We start from the raw sequence: 16,953 nt of genomic DNA on the forward strand, positions 1-16,953 counted from the left end.
CGTCGGCCTTAAAAAACATCGAAAAGCCGATGGAATTGGCCGATGTTTTTGAAAAAAAAAAAGGACCTTTGTTGTTTTACTTTTCAATGCAAAGTAAATTGAGTTACCGTTTTTATATAAAATCGTTTACTTAAATTTCAGTATGAATTTCTATTTTATTCACCCCTGAAAGTGTTTTTAATACTGCATTCAGATACCGAACAAGTTAATTGTTGCGTTGTTTCTTGCAGCTGGATGTACGTATGTACCTCTCATAAGTCATAACTCAAAAATGGTAAGCTGTAGAATGCTAAATTTTCGCATGTGGGGTGTGCGTACGTTCCAGTTGTGCACTTTCCTTTTTGTTTTCGATCGGGTGTTCTAAAAAGCCTATTTACTTATTTTTTGTGACTATTAATTACTTATTTCAATGCAAAACTAATTTAACGTCTCAGACTGACGATCATTTGGTGATATTTTGCCGCATTGGAGACCATGGAAACAAATATGAGATGGCGAAACCGGTTTTGTTTCATTTTGTTAGATTCCCGTTGAACCGACGGTAATTTTTAATTTTACGATATTTGTAATATGAATCACAGTATTGCAGTTTTTTTCTGTATCGCTTCGGCGGAGCTACAAGTTTGAGGCCCGTCGAAATACATTCTGGGGCCCTATTTCTCTATCACAGAAGTTGTAAAACATTTATCATAGGCATTTTTGTAATTCCTACGGTTCCGCTATGGTTGTGGGGCTTCTCGCGCAATTGCAACATTTGCTATATTTTAAATCCGCCACTGCACATCAAAACAAACTCGGGTGCAAGTATTAAAAGGGTTTTTCTGCTCAATGTTTATGATTATTTTGAGCTCTATTTTTTACGACTATTTTTTGTATCTCCGAGAACACTTATGTGCCCCTCCTCCCACTCCCTCAATTTCTGAAACTAAGCTCTAGTTGTACTTCTGAGTTGTTTAAAATTAACACCATTCATAAAATTAGAGATTTTTTTTTCAAGCTTTATCTATTGTTTAGGAATAATTTCGAGCATTAATGTAAGAAATTGATTAAAGACGGTTTGAATGGTGACATAATTCGGAATTCAAAGGGACTTTTGAATTTTTTTTTCAGAAGTGCTGAAGTAGATTCAGAAACTCTTCCGAGGCGTTGGTGGTAGCGGTTCTGTACTATAAAAAGGGGGCCGAAGTTGGAGCCAAAGTTTAATGCTGTGAATTACTCCAAAATCAGAGGTTGACCCCCCTAATCCACCCTCGTCGTTTCAAGCATTTCTTAAATATTTAACGGTAATTTATTTTGGTCAAGAAATGTCATTTTGCATATTTCTTATACTTGTTTCACCTATATTTCGTAATGAGCCATCTTTTTTGCATCATTAATAGCGATCGATTTTTTTTTCTGTTGTAAGTAACTATTTTTATGTATTTATGTAAAATCAATGAATAAATTATTTTTGTTTTCATCATATTTTTAATAATATGTTGTAGAAAAGTTTCAAGGATTTTCTATTATGCATTTTTTTAAATTTCAGAAAATTATGGTTAAATTGAAAAATTTAATTTGAACTTGTTTCTAGTGCTTCAAAAAAGATTAAACAATCAAATGGTTCAATATTACGTGTGCAAACATCGGATCAAGTAGTATATGTATTCAGTGATTAACTTGGTGTAAATATTGAGTTTGTTTGTTTTGGCTGCGTTTTAAGAACCTCGCTCTTTTCATGGCTATTTCTTTTTTCCGTAAAATTTGTGTCACCGTTATAGCTTTTATGAAAAATGCAAACTTTTATGTTCATAAACTTTAAATAAGTATAAAAATATTCCTGTTAGGATTTAATATTGTAATTTATCTGTTACCTTTTTTGTTTAATTTGATGACTAAAAAATGTCTACGTGCACTCTTTCCACTTTAATTGCGTAATTTGTTGACGGTTTCATAGTTTTATTCTTACTATTTTTTTGAATGATTAAACAACATAATTTAATGTTTTTTAACTATCTTTAGTGTACCTAATTACATTACATACATTATTACAATACATTATTACAATATTACCGAAATCTTAATTATATGTTCAATTAAAAAAGAAAACAAATCAATTGGTTATTAAATAGTCTCGTTGTTTTTCTTTCTTTTATTTTTCTTTCTTCCTTCCTTTTTTTTTTTTTTTTTTTTTTTTTTTTTTTTGACTGTTGTTTTTTGTCTTCCATCATACAGCAGTCAAAAAAGGAGAAGCATAACTACACCCTGTACAGATTGTACGTAGTACGATCCAAAAGTTCGGGAGACAAGCTGTATAAAACCTTACCCAAAATAGTTCACATTACCTAAGCACATCCACCTTCAAAATTGCACTTTGAGAGACTATGTACTTCTGCCAGTTTTCATATAAATCTTGGAAACACTCCTGGAAGCCACTTTTTCGCTACCTTCTGTGATGCAGTTTTATCTTCTCCTGACGGAAGAAAGCGGCGTCCATGCAAATGTTTTTTTGCTGAGAACAGGTAAAAGTCACACGGAGCCAAGTTCGACGAAACGTTATGTTATTTGCTTGTCATATCAGAGTATTGACCAATCGAACAGTGCATCCTCAACATGAAAGTCGACTTCTTCCCCACAATGAAGTTAAAGCTGCAGCGCAAGAGGCCTTACAGAAGGCTGCGACAAATGTGTTCCAGGAGTCCTTCTAAAAGCTATACGAACGTTGGCATAAGTGCATAGTCGTTCAAGGTGACTATTTTGTAGATATATGTACTTCGGTAATGTGAACTATTTAGGGTAAGGTTTTATACAACTTGTCCTCAAACTCTTAGATCATACTACGTGCGTATGAGTTTTCAACTTACTATTTCATAACGTTTTTGAGTGACGCAAGTTTTCGCGCATAAAGACATCACAAAAGAATTTGCGATAATTAACTAAGGAGGTGTTCAAAATGGATATTTTGGTCATCTATATGTTCTTAGGTACATATGCATGTACACATGTGCCGAAAAAACGTGTGAAGTTTAACTTGGGTAATCGTAAAATAGAAATTTAGGTCGAAATCTGATTTTTTTTGTGATTACAATTCCTTATTCGGAGCAAGGAAGCAAAGTCAAAAGAATTAATGATCCTTTAAATCCCTGACAATCTTATAAATTTATTTCTTTTAGATTTTCTTCTTCTTTTTTTGCCATCGGCCTATGGCATCGGCCATCGGCCATCGGCAATCGGCCATTTGGAGGAAAACAATCGGCCATCGGCCATCTTTGAACAATCGGCCAACAATCTGCATCGGCCCATCGGCCAAAAAATGCCATCGGTCGAGTCCTAATTGATATATCATTGTGATCCCGGAAAATGGGCGCTCATATGCAACATTTTGTGAAGAGCGGGCCCAGATATTTTCCCCATGGTGTAGCCAGGATATATTTTCCCCGTGGAAACCGATTTCTGTACAGATTAGAGTTATTAAACATTTGACATTTAACTTATTCATTAGTAGCTAGAGAAATGTTAATACATTTAAAAAGTACTAAAATCAAGGAAGTTCTGATTTCCGAGGGTGCTCACCTGGGGGGGGGGGGGGGTTCATGGCGCAGACTGCGCCATTAAAATAATTCATAAGGAGGCGCATTTTTCTCATTTTGGAGGGAGGAGCGCAATATTGAGAGGGGTGCGCCCTTGCCCTTAGGGGACACCTCTGTGATTTCTAAGGGGGGAGGGCTTGAGCCCTCACTTGCCACCCATATGGGCGTCTATGGCCGAAGTACCCCCCCCCCCCCCCCATAAAGAGAGTCTCTCTAAAATGAGGATAAACATATCACTTAAAACTACCCCCTTAAAAACCTAATTAGAGCAGCCTGTGCACCATGAACTCTCTCTCTCCGCGTATATTTCTTCCTAATAAATAACGTCAACGGTCCTGTTCAAGCGACGCATCAAATTAAGGACCGTAGTCCCTGAAAATCTTCATTTGAATGACAGGGGTGCTCATCCCCGATGGGCAAGGGCGCAACTCCTCAAAATCGCAAAAAACACCCGAGCAAGAGTCCCCCCGAATGAAAAAACCCCTAAAAGCATCCCCTAAAAATGCTATGATCCTCCCCCTAGGTGGACACCCCTGTGAATGGGGACATTTAATACTCAAGAACTCAAGCTATATTATAAAAAGAAAGACATTCCCCCAAAAGTCTCCATTAGAGTATTAAGAGATCTCCTTTCCAATACATAGCTCTTAACCCCTTCCGCCCTCTAAAAATGTAGGGACTCTACTCTATAATACTAGTTCGAAAACCCATGAGAACTAGTACTAATACATCCCCCCCCCCCCCACACACACACAAAAAAGGAAAAAAACAAATTCAAGGAAAGTCCTCATCGCAATAAGGATCCCACAAAATTCTCATACACATCAGCATTTCTTAAAGAATAGGTAATCAAAAAAGAAACATTTAAAATGCTTTCGCTTACGACAAAGCCTCAAAGCTTTTGTAATATTGATTCCGAGCGTATTTCTCTTTACGCAAGAAAAAAATGGCAACCGACAATATTACTCAGCTGTATAATTCATAGACTAATAATAAGAGTAGACCGTGCTTTCTCATTCTTGCTGATGAAGAAAATTGGTTCCTAGATGTATCATGTGACTAGTGGAAGGGATTGGCGAAGACTTTGGCAGCATGGTTGCTAGATGGCAGCATTATCTACAGTTTGGCACTCGACATGTATTTTACGACAATGTGTTTTCATTAAAAAAAACTTCCAGGTGCAGAGATTGAACTGTTTTTCTTTTAGTTATGCATTATTTTGACATTAGTAATAGTTTTTGATCAGTTTTCGGTAACTTTTATTTCATTTGGAGTTGTCAGCGTTGGCGTGAACGAAATGGCGTAAACGTTTTGCGTTAATGCAAAAATGTAATAATCGGTATCTTAAATTGAAACTGTAGGTAAAAATCTTACCGTTTGCTGATTCTTCTTGGTCGCTTGCATCTTTTATTGCTTAGAGAGTTATTGAAATTCGCAACTCCAACGAACTATAGGGGGCACTGCAGTCACTGTCTAATGGCCGACTTAAACACTAAAACAAACGCATGTGGTAATGAAGAAATTTTGTTCGTATGTATGATTCTTTCGCTTTATTCATTTGAAAAGATTTTTCAAAGTCTTTTGGTTATTCTGACCCATATAGAAAGAGATTAGAAACCAAAAAGTATTACGAAAATAAACAATTAATGCAGAACACACAGTAAGTTGTTCTGAAGCAGCCATTTTCACGATGTTGAATTCGGAATTCATAAATTTTTGGTTCGCTTCGAACGGCATTTTCATTTTGTACCGTTTTTTCTATACATTAGTACATATTTAGTTCAGTTTCGTGACATTTCCGGCATTTGTTGACATTTTTGTCACATAGTGCACATACGTGGCAGACTGTCAAGAGTAACGTTTAACACTAGATAATTTGTTTCTATGACTATATGATTGGATATCTAAAGAAATCATGCATTTAATTCATTCGTCATGGAAATGATTTACCTGATATGCGAAATCTTGTCAAGATACATTATTCTTTCACACAATTTTAAAACCATAACCCTATAAACAGATTTTTGGCGAACTTTTATTTTTTATTGTTCAAATTCTTAACGTTCTTTCTGGATTTTTCAATCTGTTCTGCGACAAATATTTTCAAGAAAATTTATTTGCATACTTTCTATTTCAGTAGGATACTGTAGTAACAAAGGTTATTTAAATCATTTATGTGGAATTAGGTTAAGGAAAAGTGTCCAGTCAATGTTGTTAAGTTCTTTTTTTTTTTTTTCATCGAATTGAAAAACTGATATTTATTCAAATTCACTCAGAACAAAATAAATAAAATGTGTACTCACAGTTTATATATGGTGGTAGTTTTCTTTTCTGTTGATTGACCATTATTTCTTTTTACTTATCGAATTCTGTAATCTTACTATCATTTTATTCCACTCATGATAAAAATTAAAATGGTTTAACTAAAAACGCGAAATCTCGCCAAGGCTACTTTGCTCGCACAATTCCAAAACTATAACCCTAAACAAATTTGGCGAAACCTTTCAGCTGAGAATAAAAGGAATAAAGTAAATTCTTTCTCGGTTAAACATTTTTCATTTTGTTCTACGATAATAAATTCAAGAAAATATTTTGCATACTGTCCATTCCAACTAAATGCTGCTGTAAAATATGATTAGTTAAATTAATTTAAGACTTAAAAAAAACTCATATTCTTACAAATTCATACAAAACAATAAAAAATTTTACCTGGTATAACGTTATCCAATTTTGTTAATCCAGAGTTTTCTTGTTTACGCTTCCACCATTTAATACTTTTTTGAAAGAAATAAGGAAAACTAACATTATTTTGAGAAGCTCGAGAATACTACTAACCAGGAAACATCACGATCAAGGAAATTCAAAAAAATTCCTAATTGGTGGCATTCGAAAGAACATTGGAAAACATGTTTATGGCACTGAAACTACGTGCCCTCGTGACCACGTTATCGAAATATGATGTCTTAAAAATTGCCGAAATTTTTAGTAAAGTCGCCAAATTTAGCGAGTTTTGTTCAGAAATGGAAGGTACGGCGCGAATTCAACATCTGCATCTGACAAGACATTTCACTTCCATGTTTGGTCACCACCAAAGCGCATGAGAAATATCGCATTAATTCTTTACTCGGGGTGACTACCATGGCGCGGGGTGTCGTGGCACAGACTGCGGCATTGAAATTTTTAGGGGCTTGTGTTCCGGGATATTAACGTGCAACTGTATAGGGGAAAACGCCACAGCCCGAAATATTTGTTTTATTTTATTGTAAAAACAATGGAATTTTTTGTTATTCTGTTAAAAAAACTGATGTTTAAAACTTTTATGCTTCTGCGGGTGAAATATTTCCACTGAAAGAGTTTATTCGATGATGAAACTGTTTTGAAAAAAATATGATAACCGTAGAGAAACGGTAAACACACTTTAAAGTCTTTTTTTTTTGAAAAGTCGTAAATCTGAAGTCTTCAACAGTATCTAAATACGAAGAAAACATTTTTAAAGATTTCAAACCATGTTCTCAAATTAAAAAAAAAAACGATTTCTGTCAGTTATTTCCAGTGTGTTTTTCGTTATGTGTATCGTTTTCAAGTTATGTGTAAACCCTCTAACAAGTCAAATAAAAAAAACTGTATTAATTTTTATTTTGCTCGTATTTGAATTCCCTTTTAACGTGAAACATAATTGGTAAAAGTGACTTCAGTATTTTTAAAAATGACTAAATAACATGCAATATGATGTGCATTTACGTTATAGGGACTTTCAGTTGCAGTGACAGACTTTTTCGAACTACAGGGGTTGTTGTAATGAACGTCGACTGTAAAATTTTTGATAAGAATTTGTTATGAAGTAATTTCCGACATCGTTAGTTTTGCTGTGCAAATTTTTGACATTTACTATCCGTTGTTTTCTTTTTTTAAATTATTATTTTTTTCGATTTTAAATTAAACATTTTCGCTAGCAGTGGTCAGACAATAAAACTTCATGAATGATAATAACTTTTGAAAAAATAAATAAGAGCTGGGATACTACAATCCATGATCATGTTCTTTCAACATCAAAAACTATCCATTTTATTTTCAATATATAGGCTTTAATAAGCATGTTATTTTTCAGGGGCGTAGCTAAGGGGGGGGGGTTGGGGACAACCCCCCCCCCCAAAACGTTAGTCTCAAAAAAAAAGAGAAAAGAAGAGAGATGAGAAAGAAAAAAAAAAAAGAAGAAAAGGAAAAAATTCCAAGCGATTATATATATATATATATATATAAGAAGTAACCCCCCCCCCCGAAAGTCGGGTCTAGCTACGCCACTGTTATTTTTTACTTATTCATATTAACTCTCGTACATAATTATTAATTACTTACAACACATTTCATTACAAGACTACAAACTTAAATTAGTTAAGTAAAACACACTTGAAATGCACTTAAATTCTGAAATGCATTATTATCACGATTACAAAGTTAAATCCTACGTTCAATTTCGTTATAAAGTTGTAGCTCCTCTGGATAAAGCTCTCTAGTTTCCATTTCACAGGCTTCATAGTTACTTTTTAATTTTACCCACACAAGTAAAGGGTTAATTCGAAACATCGTTTACGCGCTTTGCAGATGACCAGAAATGGAAATGAGAGTCTTGCTAGACGCAGGCGATGAAATCACGTGGTATTTTCCATTTCTTGCCAAGTCTTTAAATTTGGCGAATTTTCGTAAGATTTCGACAGACTTTGACCCCCCATATCTCAAAAACAAAAGGACGAGGGCACACAATATTTGGGTCAAATTTTTTTCTAAAGATACTCTTTCGAATGCGACCATTTTTAACTTTTTTCATGATTACTGAACTCGTGATGTTTCCTGGTAAGGGACGAATTAATTTCTGTTGTTGAAGGCGTTCTTAGACATGTTGAATGCGTTACTCAGAACAAACTGACCGCGTTTACGTCAACAGATACACGTGGAGCGCAACGTGGCAATGTTTTAGTTGCATTCGCAGTTTTATAAATCACCGCAAGGTAGCGTATTCGAGCGCTGGAGTTCCGAATTTATTTTATTTCGCGCTGGCGTTGATGCATATCGACCGTTCCCAAGCGGTAATTCTGTAATTCAAGCTACGGCTTGGTTTCATCCGTGCTCGATAGATGGCGCCACTACTTTTTCATCATATTTTTTGCGCTCTTTTCAAAAATGTCTTGTGTTGAAGTTTTAACCATGGATAGCTTCCGGCTTTACTTATTCAAATATTAATATTACAAACGATCAAAACGAAAATTTAACTTTCAGAGTAAAAGAAATCACTGATGAAAATGCTGCAAATGTAAGTTTTAAATTTTTTTTCTTAATTTAATTGCGGATAATCCCGAAAAAAAAAATGTTATTAAAAGGACAGAACAGCCGATTTAAATTATTGGAATTAAAAAAAAAATGTGACAATTCATGTGCCTAAAGGTTTAACGTTGTAACTAATAATTTAATCAACGGTCTAATTGATACAACTATATCAATTAAATAACATTATACGCAGTATTCGGGGGGGGGGGGGAGTACATATATATAGTGTGAAATGTAAGTCAGAACAGCTCTTTTATAAAAGTACTCCAATAGGCTTTCTAGTTTATTTATTTATTTATTTATTTTTTTGTAAAACACACACATATATATATGCCAATGATTTTTTTTTATGTGGTGGTGGTGGGATCGCTTCCTTTTGAGGGGGGGGGGGGAACACATTCACACTTAGTTTTATTTACCCATGTTTTGTAGCATTTTTTAAAATTAATTTTCTGTTTAGTTTGTTCCTTAAGTTTTGTTGTTTTTTCTACCAGTACTTACATGTTCTTTACTTAATTGCTATGTTGGGCCTTTTTAGGTTAAAGATTTTTTAGATTGTATTTGTGTTTTAATAGAAATTGAATTAATTTTTCTTTTGAATGGTTAATACAGATTTAACTTAAATATGCTTGTTAATTTTATACACAGAACTGGTTACATCAATCGATTCCGATCCGCCGGTCGAAATGCGATCCGAAAACTGCTGGAAACGACTGTCCGTTTTCGAAAGGTATAAGCAATTTTTTACTTTAACTATTTGATCGCCAGAAAAAAAGTCTTTCTTCAGTAGAAATATTATTCTAAACAATCGGGACCGAACCCCATTCGGATAATTTGAACCAGAAAATATTCTATTAAAAAAAATAATTGAGTGTATGTGATGTTACTTAGTTGTAAAATATTTTATTCAAAATGAAATAATAAAGTAAAATTGCAAAATTACTGAATAATTATTTGAAAATGTGTGTGTGAATGATATTACACTAAAAAAATTATAATTTAAAATTGAATAAATAGAAAAATTGAAATAAAAATGAATTATAAAAAAAATTCTAAACAAAATTTTCAGAATTTATAAAAACTCTCCCCCAAATTCAAAAAAATCCCCTCTGGAATCTGAAGTAAAGGGGGACATTCCCCCCTAGAAATTGAACCCTATTTCAAACCCTGTTATATATACTTTTAATTGAAAGTAACTTGCCTTTGTATTGTAATTGTCAATTTAGCAGTGCATCCTGTATGCTTTGAAGGACCATCCCCAGAAACTCTTCTGTCTGTCTTATGCACACAGCGATAGCTGATTTTGTATTTATTAAATCTCCCTGATTTCGGATATGTTGTTGCAACACGCCAAGTACTTTTTGTATCTTCACTGTATTGCTGTAATCAGTTAGCATATTTAAGTTAAATCTGTATAAGCCATTCAAAAGAGAAATTAATTCAATTTCTATTAAAAATCAAATACAATCTAAAAAATCTTTAACCTAAAAAGGCCCAACATAGCAATTAAGTAAAGAACATGTAAGTACTGGTGAAAAAAACAAACAAAACTTAAAGAACAATCTAAACAGGAAAAATTAATTTTAAAAAAATGCTGCAAAACATGGGTAAATAAAACTAAGGGTGAATGTGTTCCCCCTCCCCCCCCCCCAAAAGGAAGCGATCACACCACCACCACATAAAAAAAAATCATTGGCATATATATATGTGTGTGTCTCTGTGTGTGTTTTACAAAAAAAAAAAAAAAATAAACAAATAAACTAGAAAGCCTATTGAAGTACTTTTGTAAAAGAGCTGTTCTGACTTACATTTCACACTATATATATATGTACTCCCCCCCCCCCCCCGAATACTGCGTATAATGTTATCGAATTGATATAGTTGTATCAATTAGAGCCCGTTGATTAAATTATTAATTACAACGTTAAACCTTTAGGCACATGAATTGTCACATTTTTTAAAAATTCCAATAATTTAAATCGGCTGTTCTGTCCCTTTAATAACATTTTTTTTCGGGATTATCCGCAATTAAATTAAGAAAAAAAAATTTAAAACTTACATTTGCAGCATTTTCATCAGTGATTTCTTTTACTCTGAAAGTTAAATTTTCGTTTTGATCGTTTGTAATATTAATATTTGAATAAGTAAAGCCGGATGGTAAGCTATCCATGGTTAAAACTTCAAAAGACACAAGACATTTTTAAAAAGAGCGCAAAAAATATGATGAAAAAGTAGTAGCGCCATCTATCGAGCACGGGTGAAACCAAGCCGTAGAGTGGATTACAGAATTACCGCTTGGGAACGGTCAATATGCGGCGTTGATCGTCTGCTACGATTAACGCCCGCTGTTGCTAGGATATCCACCAGTCACATGGTTTGGTTTATGAGCAGCAAAAGGGTTGCCATAGCTCGGTCTACTCTTATTATTAGTCTATGGTATAATTCATAGACTAATAATAAGAGTAGACCGAGCTTTCTCATTCTTGCTGATGAAGAAAATTGGTTCATAGATGCATCATGTGACTAGTGGAAGGGCTTGGCGAAGACTTTGGCAGCATGGTTGCTAGATGGCAGCATTATCTATAGTTTGGCACTCGACATGTATTTTAAGACAATGTGTTTTCATTAAAAAAAACTTCCAGGTGCAGAGATCGAACTGTTTTTCTTTTAGTTATGCATTATTTTGACATTAGCAATAGTTTTTGATCAGTTTTCGGTAACTTTTATTTCATTTGGAGCTGTCAACGTTGGCGTGAACGAAATGGCGTAAACGTTTTGCGTTAACGCAAAAATGTACCAATCGGTATCTTAAATTGAAACTGTAGGTAAAAATCTTACTGTTTGCTGATTCTTCTTGGTCGCTTGCATCTTTTATTGCTTAGAGAGTTATTGAAATTGACTAAAGAAAATGCACAATACTATCTAAACGAAAAACTCACTATATTAACAAAATATTTACAACTTAGAATAACAAATTTACAAATCGGACTCCATAAAAGATCATTCTTCCGTGTTCCATCAATTCTATTTATTTTATTTCGCGCTGGCGTTGATCGTCTGCTACGATTAACGCCCACTGTTGCTAGGATCTCCACCAGTCACATGGTTTGGTTTATGAGCAGCAAAAGGGTTGCCATAGTTCGGTCTACTCTTATTATTAGTCTATTGGTATAATTCGTCATGTAATTTATTTCCTGTAGAATTAGAAGTTTTTCGCCAAAATGAGCGATTATTTTGCCAATAAGTAGTCCCTACTGGAGTAGACTACGTTAGCCCAATCATAGCTTCTTATTTTCGAGGAGTAGTAGCAACGTTCTTTGCGATAAATTATAGCATTCTGCGTAATTTCTCCTCAGTTTATTAAAATTAACAGCTATGAATGAAAAAAATTGGTTTATAAATATTTTTACTATTTATTTGTTGATTTAATGAAGGTAGAAACTTTTGAAGATGTACGTTTGAAATAAAGTTGGCAACATAATTTGCTGGACTTTTGTTTATTGTGATGCATGCACTGAGATTTTCGAAGTCAAGCGCTAAAAATTAACATCATTATGGCTACTCCTTTAGAACAATTCATTGTCAAAGTGAGAAGTTTGTCTTCGCAAGGTAACTCTCTTACCTTTTACGTTGTGCTAGTTTAGGTTTTTGCTACTAAAAGCAATCTTTCAGTTTGCCTCTTGTCATAACTAGTGCACATGAAAACCCTGTAGACAACCGGTTTTCTTCTTGTGGCTGTTTCTGTTAAATAAAGAGTTATTAAAAGAACGTTATTTAGAATTCATGAATTTTGTTTGGTATTGCCATTTATGTTTGGGGCTTTCATGAAAACAATTTCAATTATCTAGCTAGAGGGAACTTGGGTTCCTGTTTTCCGGACACTTCACAAAACTCTTAATTAGTTAAAAGTGCGTTTGAGTGGTTGAAAGTAAGATCCTTGTGTCTCGGTCAATTCATTTCACGTCCTAGTAAAAATGTAATTTGATCGCATCGAGATGACGAAACAGTCTCAACTGTAAAGGATTATAGTTTTATTACTTTATCATTTGTTTTACTGTACTATATGAAACGTGACAGATTACACTTTTAACAAGGCCATCCTTAAAATGGAAAAAGAGAACATTACAGCTCTTAAGGTTGCAGAAGCTCTGAAAAAAAACTTGACAGAAAGAAAGGCTTTAAACTTAATCACTATTGTACAAAAAACATCTAGGGGGAGGCGGGGCTCTGTTAGATAGTTTTGGAACCACTTGAATAGTTTTCATGGGGGTCAATCTGACCACAACAAATGCTGTTGATTGTGAAAAGACTGAAATTATAATCTTCTTGATATATCTGATGGCAAAATAATGATCAAATGTTTGACAAAGTTGTGCTTTCTAAGGATTATTTGCAGTCAAATTGGGAACAGTGGAAGCAAGTGATAACCAAAGATGTGGTTACTTCAAGTGAAGAAAAATAACTATGGCTGTTTAAACCTTTTGAGATTTTTTTCTGAGCAATCACACACACGATTGCTAATAGTTTTTACTTGACCGTCCTTGATGTTTGGTTCCTTTTTCAACCTCACCGTCATCCATCTGCAGGCGCGGCTCCTCTGGTCCTGAGCACTGTCCCCTGGAATACTGTTTTTCTGGTCAAAGGCATCTATATCTCCTTCACACATGCATACACACTCATGCCTTTACACACACGCCAATGTGCATACCACACAGGTCTATGCACACACACAGGCCTACACATACACAAGTATGCACACGTAACCCCACAAGAAAAAGGGGCAAGCTTTGGGGACAGGAGCCATTTCTAGAAACAATAACTCCAATGAGTAAGGGTCCTGTCACAACTCATGATTGCGAAAAACATAATTTGAATTCAAAATTTCAGATTTTTTTTTCCTTAAGGCTAATTCCAGATTTTAAAAATATTTTATTGCAACTGATAACTCTGCTTTTGGAGAATATATTGACAATGTAACTAATGTGAATAGTAATAATACTGTTATTTTTCATGTCCAGACATGTAACGACTCTTGTAAAGAATGTTGAGTAAACAACATGGGTATTGCTTGATTTTGAACAAAAAAAAGCGTGCAATTTTTTCATTAGGATTACAGTCATCATTATTTAAAGGATATAAGTAAGATAAGAAGAATTATTTTGTTATTTTAGGAGATTGATGAAGATAAAGTTGAATAAAGTTTTTTGAATTTGTTAACTTGATGGTATATATCTAAATCATTGTGATATATACAGTAACATTATTATGAGGGGGAGGATGAAGTCTCTCAAATGTTTCAGGTGTTGTGCTAAATCTTTGCCTAAATTAATCAATATGTTTCCGTTTATTACCTACTTTATCTATTAACCCTTTCAGGGACGCATCATTAATTTTTGAGAAATATGAAGAAAAAACACCACAAGTAGGTTTATTTGATCATCTAGACATAGATTTTTCAGTTAAAAAAATTTTTTTGGCAACTATTTTCGCTGGGGGGTGGTGTCCCCATTAGTTCACACCCCCCCACCTGGGGAAGGACAAAAACATGTTTACACATGTAAAAATGAATTTGAATCATTTAGAACAATATGATTGAGTACCTCAGGTAAAATCAAGAAAAATGATTTACTCTTTCAGCGCTAATTAAAAATTTTAAAAACTGAAAAAATATTCCAATTTTGGGGTAAACGAAAAATTGAAAATTTGATGATTTGGACAAGAAATTGAGCCGACGAAAAAAAATTTTTTTTGTTATTCTGCCATCTCATTCTGTTCATTGAACTCAAAAGAAGAGGACTCAAGCGATCTTGATTCAAAACATTTGGAAAAAAAAGAGAAAAAAAATGTATAGATTGGTGGTTTCACAGCGCGACCACCTTCCCTGAAAGGGTTAAAGCTTTTTATTCACATTAGTTGATGTTTCTTTTATATTTTTTAACTTGTGAATAATATTTTAGGAAGTTTTGAAGCTTTGTGTGAATTCATCTCTAAAAGCACGGAGACATTAGCAAAGAATGCTCCACTGCTAGATGATGTATTACAAACTCTGAACTTAGAAGAACATTCTTTGGGTGTGTTAGCAATTTTGTAAGTATTAAGGTCTAACTATTTTGAGTTATCATTTTTACAGAGTGACATTGATCATTTTCATGCGACAAGTATTGTTTTGTTGTACTTTCAGAATTTGCTATTTGGTCACCTGTTCTGGCTATAAATGAAGGGATAATTCCCTGCATTAATTTTAGATCTTTTCTTGAAGAGCCTAGTTAATGCTAACCAGTTTCCAGTTCTTTGGCATTGTCTCTGAGTTCTAAAAAGCACTGAAAATATTTAAAGTATCATTCACTAAATCCTCTGCATATTCAACTGAAATTTTTAGATAAATTTTATCAGGTCCAAAGCTTTAGTTCTTAGCTTTATTTATTTATTTTATTATTATTTTTTTTTTCAAATGAGATGAAAAACACCTGGAAAACAAAATTCTCAAGCTGTATAATTACTTGTGTCTTGCTATATCAGATGTTGAAGTACAGTTTAAAAGCACTGGAGCAAAAATTATTTAAAACATTTGAAGTATAGTTTTCAATTTAATTTCCTTGATAATGTCATTGACCAGTGGCCCAATCTGACTGTTTCTAACTCTCCCAGTATTAGCGTAAGTAACAAACCTCATAGGATGGCTGTCAATGTTATCTGCAAGCCTTTCACAAAATTCTGCATTGTAAAAGCGGCCCCTTCACTATAATTTGCATCATAAAAGCAGCCTTTTCAAGCTTGAAGACTCATTTTACACCAAGACAGGATTTACTGCTAATATTTCGGTTGGTTTATTTTGCTTTAATGACCAAATAGTTCTAAATTAAACATATATTTTACAGGGTGTCCTTGCACCTGGTAAGCCATGGGAAATCATGGATTTCAACAACAGTAATCTAGTTTGATGATGGAGAGTCTGCAAAAAATGATCAAAAATCATGGGAATTGACTTTGAATCCATGACTTTTGGTCAAAAGTCATGGCTCTGGTGTAAAATTTTTGCATTTCAGCTGTTTTTTACATGTTATCCCCGATTAGCGCATCAAAATCTGATTGCATCCGCTTCTATAAAACTCGCTGGTTTTGTTCACTATATGAGTCTATCTCTTATACATGAATAATTCCATCTTATTCTTCCTATTGTGCAATTAAAAGGTTGCACATGTGTCATTTTGCCACATCCACTCAAAATTTTTAATCCTTTTGCATTCGAGTTGATTCAAGTCAATATCACTTGTGAAACTTATATCAAATTTCACCAGTGTTTTATTTTAATTTTATAAACATTTTCAAAACTATAATTGGTCAAAAAAGGAAATTTAGAATGTTTAGAATAGCAATAAAGTACGAAAAACATGGAATTTTCTATTATTATTATTTTTAAGTCAAGATATGCAAAATTGAGATTTTTTTTTTTTTTTTCATTATTTTTATGCAGAATTTCTTAAAATTTTAGTTACATTTTAGATCAAACTTTTTCAAATGACTGTGTTTGAGAGTATGGTCTTTTAACATCATGCTAGTATTTCAATCATTTGAAAGGATGGTAGGTATTTTCATGTATGCAGGTATTTCTATATCACTTTTGACACAAATTTGAAGTCTTTTACTACTCTGAGAAGCCATTTTTTGAGTAAATATTTTTTATACCATCTTTTTTACTCACATTTTTAATGGTAAGATGACTACTGTGTATCATGTCGGAGATTTTTCTGAGAAAAAAATAGTAACTGTTCAAATTTTTAACTGTACTTGCAGTTTAATTTTTATCATCTGTTAATATAACTTTTTTTCAGAAAAAAGGGAAATTTTCTTTTTTTTTTGGGGGGGGGGAGGAGGGGTTGGGGTCACAAAAGTAAAGCAAGTTTACAAAAAAATTTTGCTTTCTCACAAAATGAGGACTCAAAAAATAAAAACTGGATCCCCCCCCCCTTCCTTGAATTCACCTTTTAAGGGTGCTCTTCACTGAGAGTCTGAAAGCTTCGGATTCAATGCTAACCTACGGGGAAAGTTGAATGTTATTTTA

At 33.6% G+C, this 16,953-nt stretch overlaps 1 protein-coding gene across 2 annotated transcripts in view; it reads left to right on the plus strand.

Moving 5' to 3' along the window:
• Positions 1 to 12,377: 12,377 nt before the first annotated feature.
• LOC129221425 (COP9 signalosome complex subunit 3-like) overlaps positions 12,378 to 16,953 on the plus strand; it is a 69,739-nt gene continuing 65,163 nt past the window's right edge. For both annotated transcript variants that reach the window (XM_054855909.1, XM_054855910.1), the window contains exons 1-2: positions 12,378 to 12,500; positions 14,849 to 14,978. In XM_054855909.1, the coding sequence (XP_054711884.1) occupies positions 12,446 to 12,500; positions 14,849 to 14,978 (185 nt within the window). In that variant the 5' untranslated portion in view covers positions 12,378 to 12,445. The remainder of the gene's footprint in view (positions 12,501 to 14,848; positions 14,979 to 16,953) is intronic.

This window comes from Uloborus diversus, chromosome 4, assembly GCF_026930045.1.
Source record: "Uloborus diversus isolate 005 chromosome 4, Udiv.v.3.1, whole genome shotgun sequence".
Classification (NCBI taxonomy): domain Eukaryota; kingdom Metazoa; phylum Arthropoda; class Arachnida; order Araneae; family Uloboridae; genus Uloborus; species Uloborus diversus.